The sequence below is a fragment of the Rhinichthys klamathensis genome, unplaced genomic scaffold (genome assembly GCF_029890125.1).
Source record: "Rhinichthys klamathensis goyatoka isolate OS25496 unplaced genomic scaffold, OSU_Roscu_1.1 h1tg000197l_1, whole genome shotgun sequence".
NCBI classification, from domain to species: Eukaryota; Metazoa; Chordata; class Actinopteri; order Cypriniformes; family Leuciscidae; genus Rhinichthys; species Rhinichthys klamathensis.
The window spans coordinates 2,671,561-2,687,121 of record NW_026606723.1 but is presented as its reverse complement, the minus strand read 5'-3'; the positions used below and the strand labels follow the sequence as shown (position 1 = coordinate 2,687,121).

Below are 15,561 nucleotides of genomic sequence, written 5' to 3'. Positions count from 1 at the left end.
TCATCAAATTTTACATAACCAAAATGTACGTTTTAAGCACAGCAAATAGCCTGCAATGTCATTGTCATGTATGAAGCACAATGTCATGTATCTGAACCCCCTCTCTCTCTCTCTCTCTCTCTCTCTCTCTCTCTCTCTCTCTCTCTCTCTCTCTCTCTCTCTCTCTCTCTCTCTCTCTCTCTCTCTCTCTCTCTCTCTCTCTCTCTCTCTCTCTCTCTCTCACTCACTCACTCACTCACTCTTTCTCTCTTTTTTTAGGCATGAATTTGACTCTGAACAGATCCCAGATCTGACAAAAGATGTTTACATTCAGGACATACACTGTGTGGGCTCCCTGTGCAAGCTTTACTTTCGAGAGCTTCCCAACCCACTTCTCACCTACCAGCTGTATGAGAAATTCTCGGTAAGTGTTTATCCCAGAACGACCAGCCTTTAAAGAGCCTTTTCTCAAAATTACACTTTTTGTCATACAAATAGCTACAGCTGAGACCACCTATTATACTAGAACAACAATGATATCATAACCTTTTTAGTTCTTGGTGTGATAAACTGGCAAAACAGTGCAGTAGTCATTGAAGGCTTGATACTATTTGTTCTATTGATTGCTTTTAATGAGCATACAAAATGAATGGTTTGTTTCTTAGAGCCCTGCTCCTTAGAGCCCAGAGCCCCTCACAAGGAGTTCAGCTACATGCCAAACACAGTACTGACATTTACAGCATCTCGTGATAAGTCACTGCAAATGAAAAAAAAGGACAGAGTAAAGACTGCATACATGTTTTCTGGTTGCTATGGAATCAGTAAAACTATAATGCACAGGAAATGGGACTGACCATGTGCTCTTCACTCTGCAGTACAGTGTGAACATGGGTTTGAAAAATATGTTAGTTGGTTTGAGCTGCACTAGATACAGTGACCCTGATTTACACCTGCTCTTCTCCTTTTTAGGAGGCTGTGTCAGCAGCCACTGATGAGGAGAGGCTGATCAAAATACATGATGTCATTCAGCAGCTGCCGCCCCCACATTATAGGTTTGTAAATGACCACAGTGCCCTCTGTTGGTTGTCAGCGGATTTGCAGATCTCTTCAAAAGCCAATTTTTTTTTAATAATCTACTGCATTAAGCGTACTAATTATATTACTAATGAGGTTCAAGTACGTCTATGACTGAGGAAAATGTAGGCTGTTATTACAACGTTGTTCACGTAAATGAGTTTGCTCCTGAATCAAGTGCATTATGCAAATTTTTGTTAGCGTCTGATTTTAATGCATCAGCAGGTTTAATGTTTAGTATTCATGTTTCTCTTGTAGGACCCTCGAGTTTCTTATGAGGCATCTTTCCCACTTAGCAACCTTCAGCTATGTAACAAACATGCATACAAAGAATTTGGCCATCGTTTGGGCTCCAAACTTACTGAGGTACGATCTCTGCATGATGCAACGGTTTTCATACAATGTGAAAACAGATATACTTCTTGATTCAATTTTTATAACTATAAATATAAAAATCCTACTATTCATAACTAATATTAGATTTTTATTCTAAAAAAAAGGTCAAAGCAAATAGAATCAGCTTGCTTCAGCGGAACAGCAGCCTTCATGGAGGTCCGGATTCAGTCGGTTGTGGTGGAGTTCATCCTCAACCACGTGGATGTTCTCTTCAGCCCCAAACTGAGCTCACTCATACGAGAGGGAACAGGTATGGACACAAACAGATTTCAATTATGAAGATGACAAGGCACTGAAGTGAAGTAAAAAGCCTTTAATTTGCTGGGCTAAATCATTAAAAACTGTTAAAAGTGTAGATCTATGTGTTTTGGCTACACAGCCTTCTTCAGGATACATATCAATTGTCCAAACAAGTATTTTTTTTAAACAACATTTGTTAAAACATTATTTTTTTGATTGCTACATTTTCATCACAAATGTCTTTGTCTTCTTAGGACACAATTCTTTGTCTCGGCCTAAATCTTTGCTGGTACCCTCTCCATCCACAAAGCTGCTAACACTAGAAGAGGCACAGGCACGCACCCAGGCCCAGATCAACTCGCCCATCACTGCAGACAGCAAGTACATAGAGGTGGGAGAGGGTCCTGCAGCCTTACAGGGAAAATTCCACACAGTCATTGAATTCCCCACTGAGAGGTATAATGATTTAAGATTTAAATAATAAGATTTAAAAATAAATCTTTAACCATGTCAGTGTTTCTGTTGTCATAAAGAGACCAACTTTATGCCTGTTATTCTCATAGAGATACATTTTGCGCCTCTTATCATTTGTTACCTAGGAAACGGCAGCCCATAAAGTCTAAAAAGTCTCCAGTCGGCAGTTGGCGGTCTTTTTTCAACTTGGGCAAGTCTTCCTCGATGTCTAAACGCAAACTACACCGCAATCCCAGTGAACCAAATGAACTCAAGGCCATGGCATTGGCTGGTTAGTGTTGTGCCATTTTCTCATCTCAGAATGTCAGATGGTCATTATCACAAAAAATAAACCCAGTGTTTAATCAGGTTTTACATCATGCCAAAGGGGTTCATTTTGTGGTAATGTCATGTAAAAGCAATTTGTATTAACTTTGTTCCCACTTTATTTTCACTGCTCAGGAGGAAGAGGAGACACCAGTACTCTTCGGTCTGCCAAAAGTGAGGAATCTCTCACCTCTCTGCATAACGTTGAAGGTAACTAGATCTCTAAATCTCAAAAAATGCTCAGAATAAACTTGTAAATCAACCATTGTGAAATGACGACGTTCCTTCTTTTCCTTTAACACAGGAGAGTCTAAGGTTTACAGGCCACGCAGACCTCGCTCCAGCAGTGATGCTCTCTCTGCTTCTTTCAATGGTGACCTGCTGGATAGCAGGCAACACTGTAACTCGTATGACAACCTGGACCAAGGGGACAGTGATGGGGATGATGGTCCAATTTGTGTGCCTGCTCTCATCTCCCCACCCCGTTCCGCTGATGATGTGGACCTGAGCCCCCCTGACATTGGCATGGCCTCTTTAGATTTTGACCCCATGTCTTTTCAATGTAGCCTTCCTCTGGCAGAGACTTCCATTTTGTCACTTGACGTAGATGCAAACAGTCTAAAGAGGAGTCAGGGCAGTGCCAGTGGCTCAGAGCCGGTCTCGCCAGTAAGAGCTAAAGTTACAAGCTTTTCTTTGTCTCCAGTCCACAGTCCAGCCTTAAAGGATAGAAATAAACTGCCCCCTGCATCTGTCTCAGAGAAAACTGAAATTGTTCAGTCAATTGAGAGCAGTGAGAAGTCAGCTGTTATGGCTCCTCTAAGCATCTCTGAATCATCTGCCTCCATTCTAAGAAAAGGACCAGAGAGAACTGCGCTACAGCCCTCTTCCCCTCCATCTCCTCTCGACTCTCCTGCAAAATTGAGCTCTCTGTCAAGAACCACTGATTTGCCCCTGGGTGAAGCCATTCAACAAGAGCTTCTTTCTAAAGCTGCTACCTTTGAGAGTAAAGACAGTAAAGACATATCAAGCATTGAATGTTCACAGACACCACAGGATACCTGCTCTCAAGAGCAGCCAGGTAAGCTGAACTGAAACACATGGATATGATAGCTTAAATTTGCGTTAAAAATATTTAATGCAATTAACGCAGCATCCGTTTTTTCGCCGTCATTCTTTGGCTAGCGTTACAATATGATCATGCTCTTATTCATGCAAATGCTTTTAAGCCACGTACAGAAAGCCTCTTCAGACAGCGCTCGAACGGACACACAAAATTATGCCAAAATTACCGTTGTGTTGAGTATCCTCGCAAGCACAGTTAAATTAAGTCTTAAATTAACTTTTTAAGTTGTGAGTTGTGAGAAAATGGGATGGATGTCAGATCTGCGTGATGTGCAGCAGCGGCAGATCTTAAAGTGACAGCAGCCCAAAAAAAGTGCTGCTGTGATGTCTGCCATTAATGTTAATCAAAGAACAAAGAAAAAGAGACAATCACTCGCTGCTCTTGACTGAATAATATGTGTAGCTTTGATAAGGATTCATCTATATTTAGTTTATGATTTATGTAGTGAAGACTACAGTGTTTGATAACTTTATTCAGTTTCTGTATATATCCTACCTGTTAGACCTACCTAAAAATCTTAAAGCACTGTTTACAAGAAAAACGAGGGAAAACAATAACTTTTTGTGCATTTTGACCGGGCAAGTAAAAATCTGAACCAGTCAGACTGGGCCAATAGAAAAAAAATATCCCTGACATATTGAAGGGCACAGGAAGATTGTTTTAAGTTCACTTAAATTAAGTTGTTTTATTATTTAAAGCCTAATAAATGGTAAAAAATGTATAGCTTTTAATTATACTATAATTATGAATGGCTATAATGAATGGCTAAAATTGAGGAAAAAAGAAATCAGTAGCAGTATTGGTATCGGTGATGCCTTCTTTCATAAATAGATGCCATTAAACAAATATAGGCCACTGTTTTTGTTTCTACATTAATTTGGAGATTACATGTGAAATTATTACAATATAAAAATATATTAACTTTAATGTTAGGTTTTATTAATCTGGGTTTATTACAGAAAAATGTGTGATTTAATTTTTTTTAATCGATTTGACAGCATTAATATATATTAGGGCTGTGCTCAGAATATCGATACAACCATACATTGTCATGAACTCCTGACTGTAGCCAATTATCACGTGACGTCAATTGGCGCTAATTTTAGCAACGCAAGCAGCAGCGCAAGACATTCAAAATGGAGAAGAGGATTTTGCCACCGCCGACAAAAGTAAAATAAAAAATATGGGAGAATTTGGGGTTTTGCACTAAACCGGAGAGTCAGACATTAGACATGAGTCATGTAATATGCAAGACCTGCAAAACAAAAGTTAAGTACTCTCTCTGCATATGGCAAAACATCATCCAGACCAGCCAGCCCTGGTCGCAGCACACACCTGTCATCTCAGAAGCAGCCAAAGTTGCCTGATGCTTTTATCTCAAAACTCCCACCCACGTCTCAGTACTCTCAAAAGATTACAAATGCATTAATGCGCTTCATATGTCAGGATTTACGGCCATACAGCGTTGTCGAGAATAGACAATTGCTTCACGAGCGTGAGCCACGCTACACAATACCAACTCGTCAGTTTTTAACAGAAGCGGCAATTCCCCGGTTGTATGAAGTTAAGCGAGACGTTCTGCTGTCACTCTCTTCTGCACAGAGAGTTTAACTAAGTTAAATTTAAGTTGTTACAGTTTTTGCTTTTATGGAATATTTTAAGTTTTGTTTAGTCATTGAGCATTGTCGACACGCTTCACTGTCACTATAATTGACACTTTAATTGTCATTTCAGTTATTGAGGCAGAGACTTTTTTTTTAAAAAAGGAAGAGCCATTCTAAGCTTTTTTGTGACAATTTTTTTTATTTCATTTAACTCATTGTTTTTTTTTTTATTAAAAAAACAAAATAGTTGTTCAGTTATCACTGTTATAACACTGGTTATTCAATAAACAGATAATACTGTTACTAAACTCTGCTCAAAAGAAATTTAAATTCCAAATTGATCCATATCGTGATACATATCGTATCGTGGCTTTAGTATCGTGATGCGTATCGTATCGTGACATTGTTGGTGATACACAGCCCTAATAAAAAAAATATATATATATACACTAACATGTCATTGACCCTGATGCTACTGTGAAATGATCCTTTAAGGTACACTGTTTAAATTTCATAAGATAATTATTTGATTTTTCAGGTTTAGTTCACCAGGCTTTTACCAGTAACGCTTTGCATGAGTGCCCTCAATGTAGAGAAATCTGTCCACAATCAGTAGAAATTTAACATTTCCCCTCTCTTACCTTTCTCGTGAATATTAGCCTGCCTGCCTTGTTTGAGTTCCCTCTGTTTTGTCCATCCATAGGAGCCGTAGTTCTGGACTCACCAAAGGGCAATGTCCCTGTCAGCTCTGTGTCCCTCATCCCTCCCCCTCCCCCACCAAAGAACGCTGCCCGCATGCTTGCACTAGCTCTAGCTGAATCTGCTCAGCAGGCCTCCATTCTGTCTCAGAGGCAATCCTCTGGACCCCCTACACCAGTGTCCCCTCTTAAGCCACAAGAGTTACTGGACACCCTGGACTGGCCTCCTGCTCCTTCCTTGTTATCACAGCCATTCCTGGAGGAAGCTGCAGTCTCAAAGATATCCGCTCCTACGTCTTCACCACCATCCACCCCACCTGAAAAACTAACTCACTCAGTCAGTCTGCACCTTAACACAGCTGATAGTGGGAAGCCATCTAGCATTTCCTGCAACAACCAGGATGTTGTCTCACCTGAGAGCCCAAGCCAGAATGCTATGCCTTCTAGTCAACCACCTCAAGTTTCTCAGACACAAAAAAGCCCAGAGAGGCAGCAGCCTGCTGTGGGCCAGACCCCTGTGAGCACAGCCAAAACCACAAGCACCACACCAACTATCAGCAGCAAGGATGCTGTCATTCAACAACCCAGCTCAGAGGTAAGTAGTGGCACATGCAGGGATGTCAGTCACGCTAGTACTTAGATACCAAGGCTAAACGTTACATTGTTATAAATATTCATTAGGGCTGCACGATATTGAAGAAAAATTTGATATCCTATAACTTGTTAAATAACGGGATATACGATATGGTAATGGTTTAAGTTTGTAAAATTAATTATTTCAATATATTTAAATACTGAAAATGATATAACCAGCATACATAACCAGAAGTTAAGTTGGCCACTTATTTATGATAGAAATGCTTTACTTTACTATATTTGTATATGTCCCCGAAGGGCAATTGATTTTACAGCAAGACAGCATACAAAAGGATAATTTACAATACATTAATAATTTCAGTAAAAGTTAAAAGGTACCTTTACAAATTAACACTAAAATAAGCACACTCACACACACACAGTACCTACACAAAACCCAAACAACTACTTCCTTCCACCTACTCCCCCCATACCCAAATTGAACAGATAAATGGAAGTAGGAATAAATGAATGTTTATACCTGTTACTTCTAACCGAGGGAAATCTCAGTCGAGATCCTGAGGGTAAAAACTGAAACTCAGAATAGAGAGGATGTGAAGTAACCATTAAAATGCTACAGCCACTGTAATCTCTTGAACAGAAATATGTGGACATCAAAACATGCAAACTCAGAGCAAGGGTTTAAACTTATATTTTGAAATCGCGATGAACAACAGTTTGCATATTTAAAAACATGAATGATTTACATTTATAAATTTGACGAAATGGCGCACATTGCATTCCCAGATGAACGTTATAAGCAACCCAAACTCACAGCATTACTGTGTGTGTGTGTGTGTGTGTGTGAGAGAGAGAGAGACCCTGGACCACAAAACCAATAAGGGTCATAAGGGTACACTTTTTTTTAATTGAAATGTATATCATCTGAAAGCTGAATAAATAAGTTTCCATTGATGTATTGGTGTTAGGTTATATGATGGTTGTTAGGATAGGACAACATTTGGCCGAGATGCAACTATTTGAAAATCTGGAATCTGAGGGTGCAAAAAAATCTAAATATTGAGAAAATCACCTTTAAAGTTGTCCAAATGAAGTCCTCTACATTGCTGCATCCACTTAAAAAAATAAATGTTTCATATATTTAAGGTAGGGAATTTACAAAATATCTTCATGGAACCTGATCTTTACTTAATATCCTAAGGATTTTGTGCATAAAATTAAAATTGATAATTTTGACCCATACAATGTATTGTTGGCTATTGCTCACAAATATACCTGTGCACCTTATGACTGGTTTTGTGGTCCAGGGTCACACACATATATATATATATATATATATATATATATATATATATAACCCTCAGGGCATATATTTATTTGATTGAACCGCAGTCTGTGAATTCACAATAACACTATGCTATACTATGGTTTTTAAATGGTTTTAATACATTGTGCAGCCTTAGAAACGGTCTAATAATGTGGTTCATGGATTCTCGTCCTTGGAATGTGCCACTTCTGGTATTTTGCCGGTTACTTGGCATGGGTAAATTGCAATCGAGGATTTTTTTTAATTGAGTACTCTAATTTAATTGAGGAATCGTGACAGCCCTAATAAAAGTAAGTGTCATTTTAACTTCAGTGTAAACCAGGGGTATTTAGGATTTCAGGTAGGCCTCCATTAGAGTTCAGAAATTGAATGATCAAATGTAAAAATAAAACACTACTTAGTCGTCACTGTATTTAATTGATTCTTATTAAAGCTACAAAAGTTATTTCGTCAAGAGCAGTATGTGATTTTTCTCTTTGTCTTTTGTTTTTTTGATTAATATTAAGCACACAGACTGAAGCAGGTTTATTAGGCTGCTGTCACTTTAAGAGCTGCACAGATCCAATATATTGTTACATACGCGCTTACTCAACTGTTTACTCCACTTAAGACATAGCTGACTGTGTTTACATGAATACTCACCAAGACGGGTATTTTGACATAATTTTGTGTGTATATGGCCATATACGCTGCAGAAGAGAACTGAAATCAGGATTACGCAAGAGACAGCTTCCTGTGCGCGTGAGTAGGCCCTACTTCGCTTATTGCGCCTAATAACATTAAGCATATCACATGTATGTAACAGTCATGTGTCCAGTCTACTCTGTGCTGTCTGCGTTGGCCTAAAACTTAGACTTTTTATAATCTTTTGACGTATTAAAATCATTCAGTTATCGTAAGCCATTGCGATATGCATATCTCAATATGTACACTTGTGATATTGCTATCATTTCAATATATCGTGCAGCCCTTATATTGATCATCCAGGGCTTTACCATTGTAAGTTCAAATTTTGAATAGCATGTTATTAACCCTCTAAAAGTGTCTGAGGTGTTTTCTGGGCCCTGGAGGTGTTTTGACATGCCCTGATATGTGTGCTTATTTCTGTTACTTGTAACATTTTCATTGCTAAAGTCTGATTACACTGTATTCAGCACAAACTCTGCTACAATAATACAGTGAGCAGCATGTGTGTAAAAGTTTGTAGTTTTGAGAAAATTACGTTTATGCGTGGTTTGTAGGGGGGGAAAAGTAAGTCACTGAAATAGGCCATAAAACTCATACTGAATATTTGTTCACAAGACTTTTGAAAATTGTATCATGTAGCCTAGAATTTTAGCTTCAAAACTATGAAGAAAAAAAAAATCCTGCCCACTCATTCACACAAAACAATATATTGATTTAAAATTTGTAAGACATTTTTTGTGTAAGAAAGCTGTATGCGTGAATCATGCGGCCCATTACTATAAATCATTAAAAGGAACACCCAAACTCACAGCGCTTGCAGAGACCATTTACTGAAGTGATCGAGCTGCACCTCACTGTGAAACATTATTGTTAGCACATTATAAACATCTACGTTTAAGCAGATATCCACAAACACCGTATTTAACAGTAAACACTGGTCTAATCATTCTAATATTCATCATGTTAGTTTAAACACTCATACTAGCCTACTTTTGTATCATGCTGTGTTTTATATTGTAGAGCATTAAAACATCCTCGTGTCATACATGTATAATTATTTAGCATTGAAAGGTTGCCTACTTGTCTATAGTTAATATTTCAAAATGTTTCCATCGATTTCATACATTTTAGTCTGGCACCAGTTCAACTAGTACAATGTGAAGTTTATGCAACAATAACACGCTAACTAATATAATAGAGAATACTTGCCTTAAAAATCTTTCTTATCTTAAAATCGCATTCTTATTCTTCTGCGGTAAATCCAAGGTAAACTCACCGTGTGTTTTCTGTTTGGAATGCGATGAAAAGCAGAGGAATGATGAAGTTTGATGCTTTGTTTACAGGTTCACATTCCTTCACGTGGACAATTAGCATGTGAATCGCTTGTGCGCACTCGGGTGTGGTCACATAACGGATAATGAGAAGACGCATGAGAAACTGTACCTCTCGTTGGTTTCATACTGATTACTTAAACAGAGAATATTTGTTCTTATATTACTTAATTTAAAAAATAGACACTTCAAGCTTTTCAGAATAGACTTCACACTGAGATGGCAGAACGTGCATCATGTTTATTTTCTTTACTTTACGAAAAGCACAACATTTTGTTTTTATTGTGAGTGTTCACAATTCGAAAGTATTAAATGTCTACTTTTATTTATGTACTTATCTGTATGACAAAAATCAATGGAGTTTGAGTCTCTTTCGCACTGATAAGAAAAAAAGCGAGGTGGTTGACCCCTGGGGTTAAGCATTATTGCTGTTTGCCTGCTTAGAAAAACATCAAGAACCATGTGTGGAAGTATGTTGGATCAAGGGATGTTGTTTTAATTTAGTTTTTTAGAATTTATGTGAACTTTTAGACTACTTTTTTTGCCTGTTTTTTTTAAGTGGGGGGTGGGTGTTATGTTGTATGACCATTCAGATTTGTCATATTGTATCAAAATTGTTATCAAGAATAATTAGATCATTAATCTGGTATTGGTATCAGTAACTAAATTTATAGCACATGTAAATATCAAAGGAAAATATGTAAGATATCTAACAGTGTTTGTTTGGGTTTAATCCTTAGATCCGTATGACTGAAACGCTCCTGCCACTGAAATCCACAAAGGCGGCAGATCAACTGGTCGCAATTCTTCAGCCTCAGCCTCAAATACAGATTCAACCTATTGCCTTGTTTCGGTCTCAAGCTCAAGTTCAGCCTCATTCTCAGTCACAAGCACAGCCTCAATTTCAGCCCAGATCGCAGCCCAATGCTAGAGTTGCGCCATCCCCGGCTGCACCTCTTGATCCTGTGGAAAAACCATGGGAAGCCATAAAGCCTGTCCATCCAAAGGGAGATAGCGCTCCTCAACACCACACTCAGGGAGTGACACCGCCAACACCCCCTGTTCGCTCGATTGAAAGTAAACTAGCAATGGCGGCTCTCTGCAACGCTGAAGCAGCAAACCCCGCCAACTTTCATGCCATCTTAGAGACATCCATGAGGGGCTCAGTGGAGGAAACTCCCCCACAATCTCATCCACCTCACCGCAGGTCTTCCACTCATCAATCAGGTTATATTTACCACTCAAAAGGGGAGGCAGCCCTATTGGAGCCCACCCCAGAGGCATATTACCATCAGCGGGTAACCACTTCTGGTCAGGCTACAATAGGGTACCATTACCGGCCAGAGAGTGTTCCACCTCACGTTTCTTACGTGTCGAAATCGGAGCCACAGATTTCTTATAGAGGCCACGGTGATGGGCGATACAATACGATTGGACCCAGGTCCTACCACCAGTCCATCAAATCTCGTGGCCCACCGAGAGGTGAGTACGTTTCTCCAAGTTCAGTGCACCACTCCCATGGCTACAGCCAGGTAGATGGACCTACCGTGTACCCAACAATCCGCAGGGTCCACTCCCTACATGCGCCCCCCACGGCTATCCGCTCAGTGCCAGTCACCAGAACTGAGGTTCCACCAGATGATGAGTTATTTTACTATCAGCGCCCAGTCTACCACTGCAAGTCTCACCAACCGCCCTCTCAAGCTGACTATCATGTCACACAACTGCAGCCTTACTTTGAGAATGGAAGAGTTCAGTACCGCTACAGCCCCTACTCTGGTTCTCATGTTCTGGATGCCCCTTTCTACGATGTGGACCATTACGGTACGATCCGTTTACGGCATGTCCATTCCTTCAGTGGTCGGGACAGTGCCCCTCTCCTTCGATCTGGAGCCAAATCTGGAGGCTACCACTACCTTTCACGTCATTTCATTCCTTTAAAGGAGCATAGCTTCGTAAGCAGGGACATGCCACCTTACAGTGGTTCAAAGGGAAATATTTACTTTGCGTGGGACCCAGAGGAAGCAGAGAGGCTTCGCATACACTCTATCCGCAGGGAAAGCAGAGCGAGGCAAAAGGTGAAGGGTTCTATTATGTCTCAGTATGACAATGTGGGGCCCTACATGCCAGTGGATATAGACATGTTACACTTGCGCAGCAAATCAGATCCTGGCAAAACCGTATTGATGACCACCGAAAGCAAGGAGGCGAGATACAATATTGTTCCTGGATCTCAGCATGCTCCCAGGCACTTGATCTCCGATCCAGATATCCTGTTGTATATGGAAACAGAGAAGCACTGCCAAGGAAATGGAATGGGGGACAAAACCGGCAAACAAGGCAGCTCCAGGACCTACTCGTCCATCCATTCACATCAATCGCAACTTCCACCACGAAGTTTGCAGCACTTACCAGAGGGTAGCCATCTTGACCCCAAGTTTGAGCCAGGGGAAAAGCAACTGAGCAGTAAACATTGGCAGGAACACTCGGAGAGCAGGAGTGCCCAGCCTCGTTACGAAAGGTCCGATTTGGATCGCCACATATGCAGGGTTAAAGCCACAAGCAGCGCCAGTGAAGATGAACAAGCAGCTCCTGTGAAGCCAGCTCCTCCACCCAAGCCTGAGAGATCCCATAGTGTTAGAGAGCGGCAGCATTACAACCTGTCTAGTCTTCCCGCACATTTACCGGACAATTCAGATGCAGACCACAGTGGATCCTACTCCCATCAGTCACAGGGGCAAAGACAAGGCACTGTTACTTCACAGTCACACTACGACAACCTGGATGACTACCATCCGGTACCTCCGTCCCAAACCTCACTAGCTAATCGGAGTGGTTCTAGCTCCTATCATAGCCCTGGTTTCTCAACTCCACACAGTAACCGTGCATACTCCACAGCCTTAGGACAGGGCGCCTTCATACAAGCTGAGCTTTCAGTGCAGAGGCCAGAGACGGAGATTAATGCCGAGTGAACCGGCATTTAATGACAAATGGGATAGATTTGGAACATGATTGTAGGTGTCAATAATTATAATAATTCGGCAGCCTCTGCAGGACAGTGGACTGCCGCCTGACTGTTTACATTCAGTTTAATTTTTTTTAAATGTACAAAGAAATGTTAAAGACTTTTTACTGAACTGAATGTACCATATTTTCGGTTGTTTAAACATGGAGATATAACTTGTTATATACTGTAGATACTCTGCGATATTGACAAATGGTACATAAATCATAACCAGATGTATATCTGAAATGATGATGTATATCTGAAAAGTACTACTGGATAAAAGGGATTCTTTAGTTCTGTTTTATTTCTTTGAAAAGGTCTGGGATGGGGTATAAATTAAATGTAAAGGTTTGCATTTTAGAAATGCATGTAATCTATCTTTTACAGAACAGTTCTGTGTACCTTATTGTGTACTTTCTGGATGTTACAGTAACAGTGGAAAGGAACCCCTGTTTAAGTCACCCTACCTTAATTTTACACTCAGTTTACACAACTAGGTGGTACATGAAATTCTTAATTTTCTGCCTTCAGGTTGGAGGCCCAAAATGTGCATTTTTCATTTTGTCCAAACTGTGCCATTACTATTACGTATGATAGGGTTTAATCACAAGCAACTGGAATTCTTTCTTCATTTGAAAACTTGACACGGTTTGACTGAACTATGCTTGGATAGGTTGCTCTTTGTTGTTTGAGGGACCAAACAATGAATGTGGATTTGATTGCAGAAGTATTCATGAAGGTGTTGGAGAATGACTGAAAGTGAGAGTGCCTGTGTGAAGTGACTCCGACACATTTCTCTCCCCTTTCAGAGAAATCTGGGATTGAAAGGGAGCTTTTGATACATTAAGTGATTAAAATATGTATCTGACTGGTTTAAGACCAGTGGCATACTTACATTTTTGTAACAAACTGTATTACTAAATTTCACATAGATCCATAACTTTTCTTCTGTAAGGGGAACCACTTATGAAAACTCATTCATTTCATTCTGCTTAACTTTGTGCTTTTACAATGAGGACAATATACATTGCTCTCAGAATGATTCTTTCAGATGGAGATAAACCTATATTTTAATCATTTAAAAGGACAGTTTATGATCAGTGGACCCAGTTTTGTTCTTTTGCTAAGCCATTGCATGTTACCGTTCTGTCAGACAGTAATTATTATTATTGCGTAGCGATAACTTTAAAATTCATGTTTGATTATTCAAGTGAGCCCAAGCTCACAATGGCATAATTTGTATGTTTGTGGTTGATTCCCTGATAACATGTTTTTGTGTTTTGCCAAGTCTTATGAAGTTCATTCTCATTTTGCCGGCATTTTTATGATTGACAGTTAATATGCTGTGTTTTCTCGTTTTTTGTTTTTGTTTGTTTTAGACTGTGAAAAAAAAAAAATGGTTGGGTGGCTAGTGTGCAAAAAAAATAAAGGCATTCATATGTAACCTCTATTTTATGGGACCAAACTGAAATTTTAATGCAGCATCTTCATGCCTGCATTCTCCTCATGAGGACTTGACCCCAAACATTAGCATTAAAGCCTCATGGCCTAATTTAATCAAGCTTTTATTGCCCTGCAGTCTGATTTCTTTTGGCCTCGATGACATTTAGTCTTTAAATGCACATTTTTGGGAATAATATTTTCTTTTCAAGTATAGTTTACAAATAAATAAACTTTACTATTTTTCTCTTTAACAAATACTTCATACAACATAAATCTGTAATATAATACAGCTACAGTCTTGATTTAATTTGGCTGCAAAATGGATTGTTGTATAAAAAATCTCAATCTAGATTGCATTTGATATGTTAATCTCAAGCCATTGTACTGTAAGTCTATAGCTATTTGGTCATATTCCCCCAAACCTATACACATCTGCCTAAGGACCCACCTAGCTGAACACATATTTCTGTAATACCAAGAAAGTATTATAATACATGTTGGCAATGACTGAAACATAATATGCCATGGTTCAAATATATTTGTGATAACACTTGGAGAATTTCAGTGTCACTTTTGAACCCAAATAAAATTAAGCTTAGCCTGAGAAGGAATGATTTATTGATTCCATTCTTTACTGCTTATACATTTAATTCAATTATTAGCTATTTCATGCTTGCTTACATTATATTTCCAGTGACTAATTGCATTTGAGTTTCATATTATGTGTGTTTCTAATACAACTGCAGTATAAGGGATGGCTGTCCCTGCAATCAGTCTAATGTACACTACCTTTCAAAAATTTGAGGTCGGTAAGATGTTTCAATGTTTGCACGCCACCGTTTTCAACTAAAAACGGAAAACTTTTTTTTTTATGCGTTTTGGCCATTCATTTAAAATGCAAGCTTTTTAAATTGGGTTTCAAAGTGCAAGTTTTTGAAACCGATACCGTTATCGTCTCTGTGTAAACTACAAAAACGCGAATTTGTGAAAACTGTGACGTCACATGCATGCTATTATTACGTGTTCAGTCTATAGGCCTGTAATATTTCTTTACAAAGTGACATCGCCAACTACTGGCCTGGCATGAATAATACAGTGTTTTTAGTAGTTTTCACGGATCCTTCTAAACGGGGATCATTTTGACAACATTGTTGTCTGTACATGGAAAAAGGCAAAGGAAAAACGTTTGTTTTTTGTACATCGTAAACATACCCTGAAAGTCTCATGCTCACCAAGGATGCATTTATTTGATAAAATACAGTAAAAACAGTAATA

The 15,561-nt window shown here is 39.2% G+C and overlaps 1 protein-coding gene across 4 annotated transcripts in view; it reads left to right on the top strand.

Annotated features, from left to right (window-relative positions):
• The window catches only part of arhgap32b (Rho GTPase activating protein 32b), a 137,238-nt gene extending 122,945 nt beyond the window's left edge, over positions 1-14,293 (top strand). For all 4 annotated transcript variants that reach the window (XM_056263066.1, XM_056263065.1, XM_056263067.1 and 1 more), the window contains 10 exons: positions 259-403; positions 949-1,031; positions 1,312-1,419; positions 1,554-1,699; positions 1,944-2,145; positions 2,289-2,434; positions 2,605-2,679; positions 2,774-3,547; positions 5,900-6,489; positions 10,577-14,293. In XM_056263066.1, coding sequence (XP_056119041.1) covers positions 259-403; positions 949-1,031; positions 1,312-1,419; positions 1,554-1,699; positions 1,944-2,145; positions 2,289-2,434; positions 2,605-2,679; positions 2,774-3,547; positions 5,900-6,489; positions 10,577-12,808 — 4,501 coding nt within the window. In that variant the 3' untranslated portion in view covers positions 12,809-14,293. The remainder of the gene's footprint in view (positions 1-258; positions 404-948; positions 1,032-1,311; positions 1,420-1,553; positions 1,700-1,943; positions 2,146-2,288; positions 2,435-2,604; positions 2,680-2,773; positions 3,548-5,899; positions 6,490-10,576) is intronic.
• The last annotated feature ends 1,268 nt before the right edge of the window (positions 14,294-15,561 follow it).